We start from the raw sequence: 19,714 nt of genomic DNA on the forward strand, positions 1-19,714 counted from the left end.
GTTCCTGGAAAAACACGTGCTAGGGTGCCCCTTGCTGGCAGCAGTATAGAGTGGTGACTGGATACAGGCAGAGGTTGCCCTGGGTGTTCCTAGAGGCTAAGAACCTGTTGTGAAATCCTTGCTAAAAAGCCCCCAAAAAACTCCCGTTGGTAGCTTCTGCTAGAGCTCTAGGAGTCACCCTGCGGGGACCTCCCTCGGCCCAGAGCAGCTCCTGGGAGCCCATCACCCCCTGCACACCCATCCCTGCTTCGGATGCTGCAGCCGTCCCATCCCCCAACCCTGTCTCCAGCTCCTCCCTAGCGTCTAAAGAATGCTGAGGGGGAGAGGGTCTGCAGTGACTGGCTGCCCCCTGCCATGCTGCACAGCCTCTTTCCTGCAGCTTTGACCCGAGAGGCTCTCCTGGTGATGACGCTCCAGTTTCCAACCACCTGGCTGTTGCCCCTGGTGTGGACCAAAGGGAAGGACAGACAGCGGAGCTCGCCCTGCAGGTGTTGACAAGGTAATCAAACACTTCCCAGCTTTTAAGGAGGAGTGTCCTGACACCCCACAAAAACTTGGCAGTATGGGGTTTTTTTTTTTAACGTTGAGTCAAATGCAGAGCAATTTCCTGCGCTTTTATTCGCAGGTGTCAGAATGAGGTATATAAAAACATGTACACAGAAATGCTTTTATAGAAAAGTAGAAACCGGTAATGTTCTCCTCTGCATCATGACCAACAAGAGACCCCCCGAGGCCTAGGTCCCTCAGCAGGTGACTTCTGGGAACAGCCTGCCCGAGAGACAGGGCCCCACAAACCCGGCCTCCGTGAAGGGTGGTGGCAGGGCTTTGGGAAGGAAGCTCTGCGGACAGGTTAGCTCTGCTGAGGCCCCGGAGTGTGCCATCAGGGCCTTGAGGCTGACTGGGCCTTGAGGCTGACTGTACCGGTAGCTTCCTCTTCAAACCGTAGTGTCACACCCTTCAGGCCCCCTCTGTCCAAAAGGCGTCAGGAACCCTAAGGTCCCTTCCAATAGGTCTGTGATTGTTTCACAAGTTAGGGGTCGTGACCCTCACCCTGCTTCCCCACAGGAAGGTGCTGGTCCTGAAGCCTTCCATCACCTCACCTCCAGGCGGGTCTCCGGGGTTAACCTCCGAGCAGCAGCTCACGAGGCCCCGCCCACAGCATCATTCCTGCAGGTCAGCTGGCTGCTGTCTCAGCCCTGAGGAATGCAGAGAGGTCACTGTGCACCCTGAGAGGAGGCTGTCGGGGGTGCCCCGGGCCCGCTCAGGTCCTGGGGGCTGAGGCAGCTGTGACCCCTCGCCCTCCTCAGCGGAATGTTCAGTGCCGTTCTGCCCTTCCTCTCCTTTGGGAACAGAAAGAGCCCTGGGGCCCTGGGCCCGGCCCGCAGTCCTCAAGGCACATCGCTGCCAGCAGCCTCTGCCTAGATCCTGTTCTCAACCCACAGTGCTGACTTTCATACAGACTTGTTTCCATTTCTCAGAAATGGTCAGTAGGGGACTGCGTCCCAAATGCTGAAAAAACCAAATATGTTTTTTAAACACCGCCTCTCGACCTACGTGACCAGAACTGTGAATAACAGCACACGCCACTGAGACCCACAGCGAGCACGTGGGGAGGCCGAGGCTGAGGCCACCTTGCACAATGAAGCAAAGGGGAGCTGGGGGAGCCCCCTGTCCATCCCTGGTTTGGTTCCGGGGCACAGGAAGCCCCTGTCACAGCGCTGCTGTGGGGGCTGCTGCTGTCCCCATCCGTGGGAAAAACCCTGCTCCACGGTTATGGAGAGAGAGCCTTGGCAGGACCCTACCCAGCCTCGCTCTCAGCCCACAGTGCCACCTGCTCCTGTCTTCGGGTTCAAACAGAAAAAGTGGGGGGTTTCAACCACAACAAAGTGTAGATCCTCCCAGCTGTGGAGGGGGGTAGGTAGTCCCACACCAGTGTCTGCAATGGGCTCCTGCCCATCGTGGCAGGGCTCAGGCTCCTGGAGTGCCCGCCTGGCCCATGAGGGGGGCACTGCCCTCCTGAAGGTCGACTGGAGTCTGGCTGGCGTGGACCACAACGGTCTTCTCATCCACGATCTCGCAGGTGGGGTTGGTGAAGGCAGACAAGGGCAGGGTGATCCGCTGCAGCTCCCGCTCGCACACTTTCTGCTCGTGCTGGGCTTTCAGGTCCTTGCCCCTGGCAGGAGAAGAGGGAAGAGTCGGGCTGTGCCTCCCGCACGGTCTGCTCATAGGCCAGCACCCTGAAGCTCGGCAGGGGCTGGCCGCAGTCACAGCCAGGCAGGGCTGTTCTGCCAGACTACCTCAACTCAGCAAGGAGCCCCTAAACCTCGTCTGTGAGATGGGGGTGACAGGAGCACAACCCTCACTCAGCTGCAGTGGGGTTAATGAAGATGGTGGGGACAAAAGAGACGCTTAAAGCAAAACAGAGTTTTGCTTTTTCAGCCCAAGGCACCATGGGATCCAGAAAAACCCTCAGCCCTCACCCATAAAGCCGTCCAGAAAACTGACCTGACCATCCTGTTCTGAGATGCCTCATCCAAAAGTCTCAGAAGGTGTGAGCTCTGACTGGAAATGGGAACCATCCCCTCCCCGGAAGGTGTGAGCCCTGGCTACAAAGAGGGACCATCCCCTCCAAGCGCAGTGGGCAAGGAGCCTCTGCGGGCTGCTTGGGTCGACGGGAAACGGACACAATGACCATGGGACCCCTGAGTGTTCACAGGCCTTCTCCTGGTACTCCGTGACCCAATCAGGCTGAGGTGTTAACCCCATTTTATTCACATGAAGTGCTCACTCCATGCTGAGGGCTTGACGTGCATTACCGTACTTCATTCTGAACCCAAGCAATTAGGTGTTATCATTCATTTTATAGATGAGGAAGTAAGTCCAAAGAAGCTGAACTCTCCAAATGACACGGTGGGCTCGAGCCCAAGTCTGTTGGACTCTGGCTGATGCTCAAGAGAAGTTCTGACCTTATCAGGGTCACCCCCACAAAAAGGATAGGGCAGGGCCTCACCCACCCAGTCTTCGGCTGCACATGTCGGGTCCACCCCACTGGGCCGGCCACGCCCACTGCAAGCCAAAGGGTGTGGTGTGCGCCTGGCACATTGCACACCAGAACCCAGGTCAGCATCCTTAGCACAGCAATCAGACACGGCTCAGCCGTCAGAGGAAATCTTCCCGGAAGGAGCCCATCCTGAAGAGGCCCTGAAGCAAGCAGCTGATGGATGACCTGGTGCGGCAAACAGGCCTGCCTCAGAGTCCCCAGGGAGACAACCGAGAGCAGACGGATGACACAGCTATTGCCCAGGGAGGTGCAAGGACAAAGATTTCCAGAGTCACAAACGCTGAGGACAAGGGCGCTGGAGGGAAAGGAGCAGGGGCCTCCTAACTGCCTTTAAATCAACCAGTTCTCCACCCCTGGAGCAGCCCAGCCTGGGCTGTGTGACACGGCCTTGGGGAGCCTTGTTTCATCATCTGTGAAATGGGAATGATACCTGACTCCAAATATGATGATCAAAGTGAAAGTGGAGTCACTCAGTTGTGTCTGAATCTTTGCGACCCCATGGACTGTAGCCTACCAGGCTCCTCCGTCCATGGGATTTTCCAGACAAGACTACTGAATGGGAAAGCATTTCGGAAACCATGGGACTGCTATAAAGCTCACAGGGGGCTGTTGCGATTTGCCCTGAAGGTGATGTGACTCACCAGGCAACGTTATCTTAATCTGGGTTCCCACAGGAACTCTCCTACTGGACAGCCAGGGTGAGTGTTGTTTATGTGACCCCGACCACTGCCCTCCGCTCTAGGCCTTGAGCTTCATCATCCTGTAAAACGGGGAGCCGGACTTGAGAACCTCCAGGGCCCCTAACATCCTGTGAGATCCTGAGCATGACGTGTGCCCCGCGCACCCCTGCTCCTCACTGTTGGGTCACAGACAGCATACCTGTGCGCTCATGCCCCCGACTAGCCCTGGGTGGCCAAGTCTCTGCATGTAAGCCTTGCAGCTCCTGTCCATCCGCATCGGGCTCCCCAAGCCACAGCAGAGGAGCTCCCCGAGCCCCTGGAGGGGCTGAGGAGGGCCACGGGGACACGGCTGCCTGGAGCAAGCGCACCCCCACTCATGGCCCAAGGTTCGCTCTGCCTCTGGGCACTTCTTGGTCACGGCTACTGCCACACAGAAGAGAACACCTCTACCTCTGGCATACAACAGAAAACTACAGTCTGCCCACGTCAGGAGAAACTTGGAAAGTCTGGATTTAATTCTATTAAGGAAGAGTCCCTTGGACTGCAAGGAAATCAAAACAGTCAGTCAAAGGAAATCAACCCTGAATATTCATTGGAAGGACTGATGCTGAAGCCCCAATACTGTGGCCACCTAATGTGAAGAGCCAACTCGTTGGGAAAGCCCGATGCTGGGAAAGATTGAGGGCAGGAGGAGGAGGGAGTGACAGAAGATGAGATGGTTGGATGGCATCACTGACTCAACGGACATGAGTTTGAGCAAACTTTGGGAGATAGTGAAGGACAGGGAGGCCTGGTGTGCTGCAGTCCACAGGGTCGCAAAGACACACGACTGAGCGACTGAACAAGAGGGAGCCCGCAAACAAGCCAGCAGAGAACCAAAGGCCATTTACAAAAGCAGCAGAGTATGTGCCCAGAGCCTTGTGCCAAGGCCCGCATTTCAAAACCTAAGGGGCTGGAGGAAGAAGGAAAGCAGGAACTCATGCTTTCCAAGGACCCACTAAGGTGCCAGGAAGTGGCCTTCCCACCTTCCACCCTGAGAAGGGCCACCTATGCACCGGCTGGATGCCGCACCCTTTATACGTGCGTTATTTTTGTCTCATTTCCACCCAGCACTGCGTGTCATCCACATTTTACAGCCGAAGAAACTGAGGCTTTCCTCAGCTGCCTCCTTTACCAAGCATCTGGCTGTGGTCAGCCGGGCTGTTGATAATGGTCAGGCTACGTCATACACAAGTCTCGGGGGGGAGAAAAATCAATGTGGATTAATGGGGCAGAGCTGGGCTTGAAGCTCAGCCAAGGGTAAACGCAAGGAGCAGGTGCCGGGACAAGTCTGGATGGCAGTCTCTTCCATTTAGAAGCCTCAAAACACACTCAGCCCCACATGCCTCCTGCTAACGGCGCCTGTGAGTCCTAGAGGTGCCAAGGCAGCCCCCAGCTCCTTCTGGGGTCTCAGAGAGGCCACCAGCATGGCTGTACTGACCGTCAGGCAGCTCAGCCCCTTCTCACACCTATGAGGTGGGGGGACATCCAGGCTGTTGTCTGACAGCCAAGAAAGAACAAAAGACTCATTCACTAACTCAGTTCCTCTCCTGGGCGGGCTGAAGCGTTGACTGACAGTTTTCCCCCTGCCTTTTAATCAGAGCCAGAGCACAGACACTGCGCTCGGGGCAGTGAGCTGCAGGCTGGCCACCTGAACCAGAAAACCAGGATAGAGCCCACCAGGCTGAGCCCTTACCCGCTCCCACCTGCCTCCCTTCCTCCCCTGAGAGGAAGCCTGGTGCCTGCCCGCCCCTCCCAGCCAGGGGAAAACTCCCTCCCATTAGCCTCCTGGCCCTTGGAAGGGTTCAGGGCTCGCAGGAATTCTATCCTGACTGCTCCAGGGTCAGGCCTGGTGGCCGGGCTGGCCAGAAAGCAGGAGTGCACGGAGCTGCTGTCTTTATCTGACATCCGCCTGCTGGGTGATAGAGGCACCCAGGACCTCCTTTAGGCATCACAGGTTGCCTCAAATTATTGCGTAACTCTGAGCCACTGCTCTCGTCCCCGTCAGAAGTGGCGCTGTGCCACACTGCTGCTCAGGACAAGTTCTTCAAGGCAGCCAAGGTCAGGAACACCAACTGTCTGCCCAGACTACACTCATTTGATCGTCACAACAGACCTATGCGGCATCTATTAGGATCTCTGTTTCAGGGACAGGACAGCAGAAGTGGAGAGGCTCCACCATTTATTCACGCAGAGGGCGGATTTGGGATCTGAACCTAGTACTGCCTGTGGCCCAGCAAGTAATACTGTCTTTAGGAAACGTTTGAGCTGGGCAGCTCATCGCTAACCTGCCCCCGTGCTATTTTACACATGAGGGAAGCAGAGAAGGTAAATGACTTGTCCAGTGTCACACCCAGAACTGCTCACAGTTCCAGAACCAGATCCTTGTTCTTTTCACTTTTAAGCCCAGCTGTTATAGTTTGAAAGTTTCTGTTTTATTTTGAAAGGTTCTGTGCGTGTTCACCCAGTCGTGTCTAACTCTTCTGCAATCCCATAGACTACAGCCTGCCAGGCTCCTCAGTGCATGAGATTTCCCAGGCAAGAATACTTTGCCGTTTCCTCCTCCAGGGGATCTTCCCAACCCAGAGACTGAACTTGGGTCTCGTGCATTGGCAGAAGGATTCTTTACCACTGAGCCAGCTGGGAAGCCTGCACTGTCTTATGCACTCCAAAGCAAATTGGCATGAAGCTCCTGAGCCTTGCTGGACTTCTGGGAGACACTGGCAATCCTTATTGGCCGTGTAGCTTGGACACACCGCTGAACTCCTCTCGGTCTCAGCTCCTCGCTGTGAAATGGTGTAAAAGTGGTCCTTCTAGTGTGGTCCTGCGGCTTTGGTGCAATCGTCAGGGAAGGACACTCAAGTGGGTCTTAAGAAAGTCTAAGTGGCTGTGGTGGTTATTTAACCTGACTGGTGTTCTGCTGTCTCCATGTAACAGTTAAGGGTAACCTGGGGTGGGCATGGGTGTGCATGAAGAGGGGGCACAGCTCCATGGAACAGAGGAGACAAGGAGGTGCAGAGAAGTGGAAGGACGTGTGCTCCACAGTACTTCCAGGACACTGTTCTGTGACTGGGGAGAGAGGGGGCTGAGCGCTTGCCTCCAGCCCACAAGCCGTTTCCTGTGGGCTGTGCTTGGGGCACTTTTGCTGAGGAAAGGGGTGGTCCCGTGGTTAGAAGTCTGGTGACTCGGTGCCTCGCCCTGAGATTACAGGAAAGTAAATATAGGCTCTCAGGGCGCTCCCATGACAGCCTAGAGGAGCAGATCTAGAAGCAAAAGGCGTGGCTTCCTCCTCCGGCCTGAGAACTGAGCTCGCGATTAAGGACGTTTAGCAGTCAGTTCAAGCACCTGGAGGCCTGGACACTGTCACAAGACCGGAGGCAAGCCCAGTGCTATCCAGTGGCTGAAGAGGAAATATTTCAACAGCTAGACTCAGCCAACACGGTTTGGGTCTGAGCTGCGAACTGTAACCAGGGCCTCCCCATCATTCCCCCTAACTCCCTGAAATGACAAACAGGTGCCCCTAAACCTGCCCCATCCACTGTCGTGCTGAGGGCAGCGACCTTATGCTAGGGGAAAGGAGACCCTCTCAGGTCAACACTTCCCCCCTCTCTGAACCTGTGCTTCCTGAATCACAGAAGATCAGAGAAGCAATGGAGCCTGGAGAGCACAAGTGCAGTGTGCCCACATTTTACAGAAAAGAAAAACAGCTATGGTTTACTGATCTCTTTCTTTGGGCCAGGCAGTCAAGAGTCTCAGCGACAGCCGTGCCCTGGAGTAGGAAACAGAACCACCCTGCCCGAAGTCACACAGATTGCTAGTCACTGGCAGGACTGAGACTGAGCTCCACCGAATGCTAGTGTGTGACCTCAAACAAGTCTCAGTTTCCTTATCTGTAAATATCATTGGCCTTATCAGGGCTGATTGTGAGGACTGAGTTAAAGCACACATATCATTTGAAGCAGTACCTGGCCTTCAGAAATACTGCTGCTTTCACTGTTATTATTCTTACCAATATGTCCCCTTTTCCATCTGTAAAATGAGACTGACTGCATCACTCTAGAGACAACTCGATTTTATTTAATACTGGGTGTCCCACTGGGGCTGTGGTCCTCACCACTGGAAAACGCAGGCCACTACATTACTTCCCTTATAGGAAGCCTTCCCAGACCACAGAAAAGAAATATCACAGATACTCAGGAATGGAAGTCAAATACCCTGATTTTTGCCCAACGTTTTGCAAATAATCTTCCCAGAGTCAACCAGGGCACAACTTGATTATCATCATGCACTCCAACTCGCTTCCTTCCTCCTGTCCTAGAGGAGATCCCACTGCTTATAGCTCAGGACATTCAAGCCCCAACTGCAAAAGCAGTGGCTGGGAACCTTTTCTAGGAGCAGATTTTTATAACTCACAGAATTCAATCTCCCAGTCCCTGCAATGAGAGCCCAGCCTCATTTCTGAAAGGCCACCCAGTTCCACAGCAGACATGCTTCCACACCAGACAGCAGGGAATGTCGGTGTCAAGAGAGCTGGATGTGACTCCAGCCACTCCCAGGCAGTATAACCTTGAGCAGGTTACTTCACCCTTCTGATGAAGGCCTCCTCACCTGTACAACGGGGAATAAGAATCCCTACCTCATCATGCTTTCTGGGTGATAAGTAAATGCACCAAAGAAGAGGGTTTGTCCAAGGCCACCTGGTGAAAACTAGAACCAAGTCTCTGCATCCAAGACCTCACTTCCTTTACAAGTAAGAATGCCACAGAGGAGTCTGGTTTGACTTTGTGTACCTTCCTCTCCTCTCTCACCGAGCCCAGAAAAGAAGCTACTGACCTCTTGTAGGTGTAGCCAAGGACAATTCCAGCTCCAATGACGACGATGATCACCATCATGGTGATGCCCAGCACGTAGCCTGCCAAGGACAGGACACAAGGTTCCATTAGCTCCACCCCAGATAATCAAATATTTCTCCTTGAATTTCACAAGGACAGAGGCGGGCAGTCATACCCAGTGTTCCCAGGTCCTTCTTCTCCTTGGAGTTCACCCGCACTCGTTGGCTGATCCCAATCACTGGCTGCACAGCTGCAGCCTCGCTCCGGGCAGGCAGGGCGTTGGCAGGAGCAAACACCTCATCTCCCCCTGGCACTTCAGGGGCCTCCTCAGTTTCTGTTGCAGAGGTTGGCAGGCCCTGGGAAGTGGTATCTGGAGGTGAAGTGGGAAAACAGCTCTCATCAGAGAGTGGCCTGAGTTTGGGGGAAGCTGAGTGGGCCCACCTTAGAATGCGCTGTACACACTGAAATCAAGACCTAGGGGCAAGATCTGGCCTGAAGGCTGGACCACAGCTGGAACAAGACAAAGAAGGCTGTGAGAATGGGCCTCACCTGCCTCCCATGTCTTCATATTTTCAAATTCTTACCGTCTTCCAAGGCCCAGCTCAGCTCACCTCCAGGGGTACCCCCTCTATGCCAAGAGGCAATGCGTAACTCCTCTAAACAGCTCGCATTTGCTGAGCCCACGCTTTATGCCAATCCCTATGTTACATGCTAACATATCCCATTTAATCCTAGAGAATCGTCCTTGCTGCCCTGGGAGCCATAAGCTGGACTCTAGAGTCTAAGAAACTTGGATTCAAATCTGGACCCTGCCACTGCCTTTGGTAAGTCGCTGAACTTCTCTTTAATCTTAGATCCTCCAAACTGGGTGCAGGGGGGCTGTGAAAGAGTGCCTAGCACACAGCAGAAACTACACAAACCGGCCCATAAACACCGAGGGGCGAGCTAAGGGCGTGGACCAACAACACACTTCTCCGGGGCTCCCCCAGCGGCGTTCCCGGCGCGGAGCTCGGCCGAGGGGCGGGGCCTAGCCGCCCACAGTTGTTTACTAGGAGCTCGCGGAGAATGAGCTCATTCCGGGCGGCGGCGCCGGCCAATGAGCTTCGGGTCCCGCGGCCTGGAGACAGCCCTGGCCAATCGGACGGGGCGGGGCGGGGCGGGGCCGGCCGGTGTCGCGCGGCCGCACGTGCGCGGCGGGTGTTGCGACAGCTCCTGGGAAGCCCTGGGCGCGGGGTCTGGGTACCTGGGCAGCGCAGGTCCTGGCAAGGTCGCTTCTCGGGAGCTCCAGCCTCGCCGCTGACGTAGCACCAGGGCCCGCGTGGGTCCTGGTCCGGGTTCCGGCAGTAGCTGTGGTTGCCGGCGCCTGAGAGGGGAGAGAAGGCACCATGGGTCGGGGTTGGAACACGGCCTCCGCCCGCCCGCCCGCCCGCCGTCCGGGACGGGCACTCACCCGACTCTGGGGCAAATGCCAGGCCGCTCTGCGCGTCCAGCCAGTTAAGGCAGCTGTGGCCCGGCGCGGGGGAGGGCTGATCTGCCCGGTACAGGTGGCCGTTATCCCAGAAGCAGCCTATGAGGAAGAGGAGCCCCCCGACAGGACACTGAGTGGCGGACAGGGGAGCCCGGGCCCACCCCTCCTGGGAGACCCTGCCCTCACGTGGAAAACCCCGCCTGCCTCGCTGGGCTGTAGTGAGGCCGGAAAGAGAAGGGAGGGCGGGCGAGTGAAGAGCCCCTAGCCGGTGCCCGGCCCCCTCTGCTCAGTGTTGGCTTTTTTCTTTTCTTTTTTAAGCCGGAAAGCACTGCACAAGTGCAAGGGGTTGTTGCTCTGGAACTTGTGACCACTTTGGAGGAAGGTGCGGGGGAGCCCTGGGTTCAGGACCGTCTGTGGAGACGGTGGGAGTTTTGGGTCAGGGGGCGGCAGGACCCCAAATCCATCCGTGTGTTGTCATTCTATGTTATATAAACTCTGGTGTTCTTGTCTCCGTGGATGAGGCCACACTTTCACAGGCAGCATTCCCTCCCAAGAGAATCCTACAAAGGCCTTTATATCCAGTCAGGCAAAAGAGAGCCTCAAATGGAGGGAACCTGCCTAATTGCTGCCTGGATGTGACTCCAAACTCCCACTCCCCTCAGCAGGAGGGCCGCAGGAAGGGGCTGGGTAAGGAGGGCAAGTGCTCTGGAGACAACCTGCAAAGCCCCCGAAAAGAACAGGACTTAGGAGTGGGGGAGGTGAACCTCCAAGTTCCATCCACTCGTGAGCCACCGGCAAGAAAAAGAAAAGAGAAAGTGCTTACTTGCCTTTGTTCTTAATGGCAAAGATGGAGCTGCAAGCTCCGGGCAGGGAAAGGAGAAAGAAAAAAACAAAACCAACAAAGCTTTCATGGGACAACAGGAAGCTGCTACAAGCTCCGTTTCCTGTCCTGGTCCTGCTTGGAAAATAGGAAGCATCACCCTTTCTGCTTCATTAAGTTGCTGCAGAAAGGAAAGATTGTAATCTCACCTCCAGATCCATAGGCTTCTGCCAGGAGCATGTTGCTGACGAGGATTGTTCGCACCCAGGCCAACAGCATCCTCACCTCCTTCATCCTGCAGGTGACTGACCAACCAGAGTCCAGCCGGGGTCCCCCTAAGCGGCGGCTCTGCCTCCCGTTCCCAGCCTTGCAGTCAGACCTGCTCTTGTTATGTGCTTCTGGTAAACAGCCTCTCTTTAGAACTGGGAGCTTCCAGCAAGCTTGCTGCAGCGAGGTGGTTTTTTTATTTTTCCGGCTGAAAGGCGCCCCCTGGGTCCTAAGCCTCCTATGCCATGCTCATCACTCTGCCCTGAGTCAAGAGAGGAACTCAGCCAAGCGGAGAGAGGCAGAAAAGTTCAGGTCGTGCTTAGCAGTGGTTCAGCTTGAGACATGCACTGGCTGCATCCCCGGAGCCTTTCATCTCTTCTGTTTACATTTGTGTGAGTACATAAAGAATAATTTTGTCAAGAGGCATCTCTAGGGGTTGGGGGCTCAGCGAGTTTGGAATTATAGTCAGTAAGGCAGAACCACTTAGGGAGAACATGTTTGCTACACAACTTGGAGGAACTCAAGACTGGATGGGACACAGATAAGAGAATCCAGGTGGAAGCAGCTCTTTATACCCGTTCTTGAAAAAAAGAAAAGGGCCTTGTGGTTTATACATGTTTATAAACACTGACTCTCTCTTTTTTTTTAAACAGTGTAACTTTGCCAGAGTCATATCAGTCACATTCTTTTGCTTCTCTTTGGGGCTTGGGAGCGTCATATATAGTAGGAGCCCACTAGGGGTCTCTTTAGTTGGAAAAATATGTCCTGCAGACATTGGGACATTTGCTCAGCTGTGTTTAATAGCCTGGCCTCTCTACCAGCCATGAATTCATATAGAGGAAGTTAAGGAAAATGGTTGCCCTTTCCCCACCCCCACCCTGTGGGAAATCCATCTGCAGCAATTTATATCCATTATTAAACCTCACCACATCCATACGCCTGAAACCTTTTGGAGTTAGGCAACACGGCCCTCTTCCTGTCTGGCTGGCAGCGCCTGTTCCCAGGCAGCCTCAATAAACTGAGGGATGGAGCAGAGTGATTCGCCAAGACTACCTTGTGACTCAGGCGAATCTCAAAATAGAAATGGGAGACGGTTTCCATCTGAGGGCTTGCATCTTGCAGGCAGTAATTTAGGGAGGAGGGGAACAAAAAAACTTTACTACGTAAGTTTCAGAAGTTTTCTCAAGGAAGAAAGCTAATGTTAAGCCAACTAATGTGAAGTGAATCTGAATTCACTCAGATTCAGACGTGGAAAGGGCAGAGAGATGAATTGAGTTGACTCTGTAGAAGTTCGGTGACACTGGGTTCCGTCCACCCATCAAATAAGACACATGGCTTTGTTTGTGCAATTGCTCTCCCATCTACACAAGCTTCTGGTCCTCTGACTCCTGACTTGGACTGGGAATAACAGACATAAATACACAGATATGCCAAATTTTTATACTTTAATAATTCTAACATATTCAGGGGTCTTTTTAAAACACTTTTAATTTTACAAAAATTTTAAGAACCTCCTATAAGTACATGTTAGATAAGGTTCTGTATACTGAAATACTGAGAAGAAATCTGTGAACAAAGTATTTGAAATATCTGCCTTCATGGAGCTTATATTCTAGGTTAAAAAGAGAAATGACAAATCTATAAAAATGTCAGGTGGTCTTAAGTGTTATGAAAAAAAGTGAAACTGGATAAGAGGGGGAGAGTAAGGAGGTGGTACCTCACTTGCTAAAGAAAGCTTACACTGTTTTCAAGGAGGATATTTTTACAGGGAAAAGGCTGAAGGGGAAGTTCTTTGTGCAGTTTTCCTTGTGAGTCCTAAGTGCTCTTACACCACTGCGAGAGACGTATGATACATATTTTATTTCATTACATAAACTATATCAGCTTGGGAAAATGAGGATGCAGTTCTGATTTCAGAGTAGCAGGAGATTCTTGTGGATTGATCCCTCAGCATCTAATCTGTTGCCTTTGTAAGCAGTGAGCACTCAGTTATTGTCTGATGAAATGCTCCTCCTTAGACTCTGAAGGGCTGCTTCCGCTGGATCATAATACTTTTCCTCCTGATTACAGTAGAGACAGCTGTGCTCAGCCCGGCACTCGTACCATTTTCAGATTATCCACTGTGCCCATATAGGAGTGCCAGGACTTCCTCCTCAGGAGCCCAAAGCTGCTTTACCTGTTGCTCTTACCGTCTAATTTCTCCTTTTAAAACACTGCTGTCTACCCTAACTTACACACTTTGATATACGGCAAAACCATGTTTTGTGCTGTGCAACTTAGCTGGAAAAGTGCTGCCTGAAAGAGATAAAGAACAGGCCAGAAGAGATTTCTTTCAGCTTAGTCATCTCTGCTTTTTCTCCCTGGTAACTAAGGCGTTTATCAGGGTGATTTGATTTTTTTGAGACTGAGGGACTCATGTCTCAGTCCTTCAAAGGCACACTCTATTATAATAGGCTCAGTGCCTCCCTTCCTTGGGGAAATCAGATTGAGTTCAGAGATGTGCCTGTCGTCATCACTGATGATGTCTTGTTTTTTTCCTTAGGATCCAAATTTGAATTTTGTTTCATGTATTGGTGCAATATTGGTCATTTTCTGTGACCTATAGTTATTCTAAACTTCAGATTTCTTCTGGAAATATTACTGCAATAATAATGTGATACAATGCTACCCAAAATAGTTACTTTGGATTGTTTATTTCCTGAAGATAACATTGTGAAATATAATACTCCTGTTTTACTAACTATTCCAGGGATGTTTAACTATTGGTTTCATGTTAAATCATTGCTAATCCAGAAAGGAACTAAAAAACCTCTTGATGAAGGTGAAAGAGGAGAGTGAAAAAGTTGGCTTAAAGCTCAACATTCAGAAAACGAAGATCATGGCATCTGGTCCCATCACTTCATGGGAAATAGATGGGGAAACAGTGGAAACAGTGGCAGACTTTATTTTTGGGGGCTCCAAAATCACTGTAGATGGTGATTGCAGCCATGAAATTAAAAGACGTTTACTCCTTGGAAGGAAAGTTATGACCAACCTAGATAGCATATTGAAAAGCAGAGACATTACTTTGCCAACAAAGGTTCGTCTAGTCAAGGCTATGGTTTTTCCTGTGGTCATGTATGGATGTGAGAGTTGGACTGTGAAGAAAGCTGAGCCCTGAAGAATTGATGCTTTTGAACTGTGGTGTTGGAGAAGACTCTTCAGGGTCCCCTGGACTGCAAGGAGATCCAACCAGTCCATCCTAAAGGAGATCAGTCCTGGGTGCTCATTGGAAGGACTGATGTTGAAGCTGAAACTCCAATACTTTGGCCACCTGATGCGAAGAGTTGACTCATTGGAAAAGACCCTAAACCTGGGAAGGATTGGGGGCAGGAGGAGAAGGGGACCACAGAGGATGAGATGGCTGGATGGCATCACCGACTCTATGGACATGGGTTTGAGTGAACTCCGGGAGTTGGTGATGGACAGGGAGGCCTGGCGTGCTGCAGTTCATGGGGTTGCAAAGAGTCGGACATGACTGAGCAACTGAACTGAACTGAACTGAATCCAGAGAGACAAGCCTATTGAATTACCTCATAAGGGAGCCTCTAGAGCATTCCCCAAGAAGGATGGGCAGTTTGCTTTGAACTTAGCTCTAAGAAAGCCTTCATCTGTTAAAAGGCTTAAGAATGCTTTTTGTCAGTGAAAGGGCCAAGATGTTGGTTTTAAAAAAGTCTGTGATGAGATCTGATGAGTTGACACCAGATATTCTCTCCATATGATGTGCTGTCAAGGGGCCGTAAGTACTTCCCTGGAGACCCAGTGGTTAAGACGCCAGGAGTCTGCTACAGGGGACATGGGTTTGGTATTGATCCCTGGTTGGGGAACTAAGATCCTGTATGCATCGCAGCATGGCCAGAAAGGAAAAAAGCGACCACTGAGATTTTGCTGAGAGGTGTTTGGGTGTACAATCACAAACTGAGCAGGGGGTGATTTTATGAAGCTTGTTAGGAAATAATAGTCCAGTCAAAAGAGCTAAACTCCAATGGTGTTTCTAAAGTTTGGCCTTCAGTGAGTTAGGTTATGTACATTTTGGTACATGACGAAGTGTTCGACAAACATTTGAAACAAAAGGGAAAAGCAAAGTATGTGAAGGAAAGAGTCTAATAAGCCCACAGAGAGTAGTAATTTTTTAAGGGTAAGCAATAAAACACCCAAGGGGTTCCCTTGGTAAAGAACCCACCTGGCCAATGCAGGAGATGGGGGTTCAGTCCTTGGGTTGGGAAGATCCCCTCCAGTAGGAAATGGCAACTCACTCCAGTATTCTTGCCTGGAAAATCCCATGGACAGAGGAGCCTCAATGACTATTGGGTTGCAAAGGGTTGGACACAACTGAGCGACTAAAAAACAAATTACTTAGCATAGGTAATCCCACGTATCCTTAGCCTCTCACTGTAGGGGTTGAGAATACAAACACAAACGTCAGGATTCAAGTCCCAGCTCTATCACTAGCTACCAGTAGGGAAGCTACTAAACTCCCTGACTCAGTTTCCTTATATGGGAGAGAGAGAGAAAAACAGTGCCTGCATCACTGAATTGTTGACATTCATGAAGCCTTGAATAATTAATTGTCAGTTTTTAATAAATGTGTCCATTTTTGTGTCACTAACCTCAACTTAGAAATACTGAGTACATTTGCTGTTTTTCAGAAAATTACAATCTGGTTATAAAGATCAGACTAACACGTTTGAAAATAAAAACAAGATGGGGCATTTATAAGTAGGTGTTGAAGGGCATGGCAGGAGGAAAAGGAGGCAACCGAGGATGAGATGGTTGGATGGCATCACCGACTCAGCGGACATGAGCTTGAGCAAACTCCAGGAGACAGTGGAGGACAGAGGAGCCTGGTGTGCTGCAGTCCATGGGGTTACAAAGAATCAGACACGTCTTTGAGACTAACAGCAACAACCACAAAGTCTGACACAGATGATAAAGGTTTATCAGTTCAGTGATTATTTATTCAATGCTGTTCACAGGCGGGCACTAAGCTGAGCGCTGAGGATACAACAGGGACCCTACCAGGTCCTTGTCCTAGAGAAGTTCACAACCTTGTGATAGGTCAGGTGTCAGTGGACAGGCAGAGCAGTGCGGAGAGGGACTCCACTGATACTCCAGTGACAGAGTCCATGCGTCCAATGCAGGGGGCCTGGGTTTGATCCCTCGTCAGGGAACTAGATCCCACATGCCTCAACCAGAGAGTCTGCATGCCACAATTGAAGATCCCTCGTGCTACAAAGAAGATTGAAGATCCTATGTGCTTCGACTAAGACCCAGAGAAGCCAAATAAATGTGTTTGTTTTTTTTTTTTTAAAAAAACACACACACAGAGATGTCAATACTAAAGATTTCTGCTACTGGGACTCACAGGAGAGGCAAGTGGTCTAGTTTTAAGAGGTCAGAAAAGGCTTATCAGAAAAAGTAAAATCTGAAAGGGAAAGATCCACTTTCTTGGCAGGTTGGAGGATGTACAGAAGCCTGGTAGGGGGCTGTTGCCATGGCTGCTGGAGCCTTCAGGGAGGTAATTAAAGTGAGGCTGAGAAGCCAACAAGTGAAGTCGAAGAGGGAAACACCAGGTTATGGAGGTTCCCGAATGTGGGCGTTATCCTGAAGATGAGGCAGATCCAGTATAGAGTCAGACTTGTGTTTTAGTTAGCTGACTTGGGCCGCAGCATGCAGAATTAGAGGAAGCCAAGGCAGAGCTGCAGATGGTGACTGCAGCCATGAAATTAAAAGATGCTTACTCCTTGGAAGGAAAGTTATGACCAACCTAGATAGCATATTGAAAAGCAGAGACATTACTTTGCCAACAAAGGTCCGTCTAGTCAAGGCTATGGTTTTTCCTGTGGTTATGTATGGATGTGAAAGTTGGACTGTGAAGAAGGCTGAGCGCCGAAGAATTGATGCTTTTGAACTGTGGTGTTGGAGAAGACTCTTGGGAGTCCCTTGGCCTGCAAGGAGATCCAACCAGTCCATTCTGAAGGAGATCAGCCCTGGGATTTCTTTGGAAAGAATGATGCTAAAGCTGAAACTCCAGTACTTTGGCCACCTCATGCAAAGAGTTGACTCATTGGAAAAGACTCTGATGCTGGGAGGGATTGGGGGCAGGAGGAGAAGGGGACGACAGAGGATGAGATGGCTGAATGGTATCACTGACTCAATGGACGTGAGTCTGAGTGAACTCCAGGAGTTGTTGATGGACAGGGAGGCCTGGCGTGCTGTGATTCATGGGGTCGCAAAGAGTTGGACACGACTGAGCGACTGGAACTGAACTGAACTGAGGCAGAGCTGAAAGGCCTAGAGGAGGCCGTTGCAGTGGCCCAGGTGAGAGAACAGTGGGCCTGTCCTGGGGCTGAGGCCACCTGGGTGTGAATGCTGCTCTCCACGATGGACAGGAGTTTGAGCAAGCTCTGGGAGTAGTGGTGGACAGGGAGGCCTGGCATGCTTCAGTCCCTGGAGTGGCAAAGAGTCAGACAGGACTGAGCGACTGAGCTGAACTACCACCTAATAGCTGTGTGACCTCAGGCAGGTTGCTTAAGGCCCCTGTGTTTCTGTTTCCTAATCTGGAAATGGAAAATGGTAATAAAATTTACCTCAGAGGCTTGTTGGGAGGATTAAAACACCCAAAACACACCTGTCCGACTCATAGTCTCACAGACATAGGCAGTGTGGCTGAGGAAATGTAGCGCGTGAGCAAGACTCTGGCTGAGGGGGTGTCGGGAGCAAGCCGGGGGACCTACAGAGTCTGCAGAGGTGGTGGTGGTGCCACTCGCTGAAACCAGGATCGAGAGGAAGAGCAGGCTGCGGAAAGGCTGAGAAAATGTGGCCAAAGGTGTGTGGCTGGCAGCCAGGAGAGTGTCTAAAGTTAGAGAAGCTGTTTCGGGAAGGAGGGTGGGGTCAGCATTGCCAAATGCTGCCAGGAGCGTCAAGGAAGAGCTGAAAAGAACATGTCAGTGAGACTTCCCTGGCAGTCCAGAGGCTGAGACCTCATGCTCCCGACGCACTGCACCTTAGAGTTCACATGCTGCAACTAGGGCCCCCGGTGCAGCCAAATAGAGTAAAAAAAAAAATTTTGCCATAAATTGGGGAGGTCAGAAGTGTGGAGTCCAGGAGCTGTAGACTGTCAGGAAGAGGAAGCAGGAAAGGAACAACTTGGGTTTGGAGCTGGAGTCATTGCCCTTGGCCAGTTGCTAGGTCTGGTGTGGGCAGTCACATGACATGATGGACTCTGCCGGCTGACTTTAGGGAGGCAGCACTTTAGCCGGAACCTTGGCTGTGTCTTCAAAATGTAAAAACGCTCATCCGTATCATTTCAGGTGTGCCTAGATGATCGTGGTGTTTGCCGTGAATTATTTTAATTTGTCCTACATGGCTGTAGTTATTAATAGCGTTTATATTCACGTGAACAGTGTGTAAACTGGGTGTTTATCTGTTAAATCTGTCCTGGATGCAGGAATTAGCATGTAGCTGGGAAAATATCTCTGTACCACCTTTTGAATCCTGAAATTCTCCTCCACTGAATCCTGTTGATTCCCTCAGTAGCAGCTGTGTCTGGGCTGAATCTCCTTTCCCACGTCACTCTCCCCTTCTCCCGCTCCTGCTCTGCACTGTCACGTACATCGTTCTCTTCACCCACCTTTTCCCACACTTAGCTTCCTCCCATCTCCTCTTCAGAGATATTCTTTAGGGACTTCCCTGGTGGTCCAGTGGCTCAAAGACCCCACGCTCCCAATGCAGGGGGCCTGGGTTCAGTCCCGGGTCAGGGAACTAGATCCCGCATGCCACAACTAAGAGTTCTTATGCCACAGCTAAAGATCCCACCTGCTTACAGTTAACACCCCATGTGCCTCAGGTAAGACCCGGAGCAGCCCTTCCCCCAAATATATATATATATATATATATATAGTTTAAGAAATAAACTATATTAATAAACTAAAATTAATAAACATTGTAATATATAATCTCCAGACTCTGTTACAGTAAAATGAAGAGAGAAGAAAAAAAAAAAATTCCAAACAGGATCAAAGAGTGACTGTGGCTGGAGGAGGTGCAAGGATGAGGGAAATGAACGTCTTATTACCGCGAAGCCCAGATAACAGAACCGAGCGTGTCACAGGGGAGTCATAAGTGGACGCAGTTTGGCCCCAGCTCGGCAAGACCCTGATTTCAGTGACAGGAGGTCACGTATCAGCTTCAGGCTCTCAGTGTGTCCTGTGAGTTGCCATTGGCGTTTCTACCTGGAACTTTCTTCTACGTTTACCTTAATGGCTCAGTTGGAACGCAGCCATCGCCACCTAGCGTTCTCGAGCTTTATGCAGTATTGGCAGCCGCTTCCTTATTGTCCTGATATTAGAAATAGAAATTCCGCCCAGTTGCAGCCAGGCTGTCGCCGCCCAGGTGTTGGAGGGGCACTTCCACTTTATAGGACCTTGTCCCTCCCAGCGCCGAGGGGCCTTTTGTCGCCTTCAAGAGCCGTCAGATTCATGAAGAAGCTCCCCGCCCCTCGGGTGG

The 19,714-nt window shown here is 51.3% G+C and overlaps 1 protein-coding gene across 1 annotated transcript; it reads right to left on the reverse strand.

Annotated features, from left to right (window-relative positions):
* Positions 1–593: 593 nt before the first annotated feature.
* On the reverse strand, positions 594–11,343 carry PIK3IP1 (phosphoinositide-3-kinase interacting protein 1). Its single transcript, NM_001075552.2, has 6 exons — positions 11,110–11,343; positions 10,063–10,179; positions 9,856–9,975; positions 8,788–8,982; positions 8,614–8,692; positions 594–2,173 (listed from the first exon to the last, which is right to left on the reverse strand). The coding sequence occupies exons 1-6, from the start codon at positions 11,177–11,179 to the stop codon at positions 1,969–1,971; spliced, it is 786 nt and encodes a 261-aa protein (NP_001069020.2). The 5' UTR covers positions 11,180–11,343; the 3' UTR covers positions 594–1,968.
* Positions 11,344–19,714: the final 8,371 nt, after the last annotated feature.

This window comes from Bos taurus, chromosome 17 (assembly GCF_002263795.3).
Source record: "Bos taurus isolate L1 Dominette 01449 registration number 42190680 breed Hereford chromosome 17, ARS-UCD2.0, whole genome shotgun sequence".
Classification (NCBI taxonomy): domain Eukaryota; kingdom Metazoa; phylum Chordata; class Mammalia; order Artiodactyla; family Bovidae; genus Bos; species Bos taurus.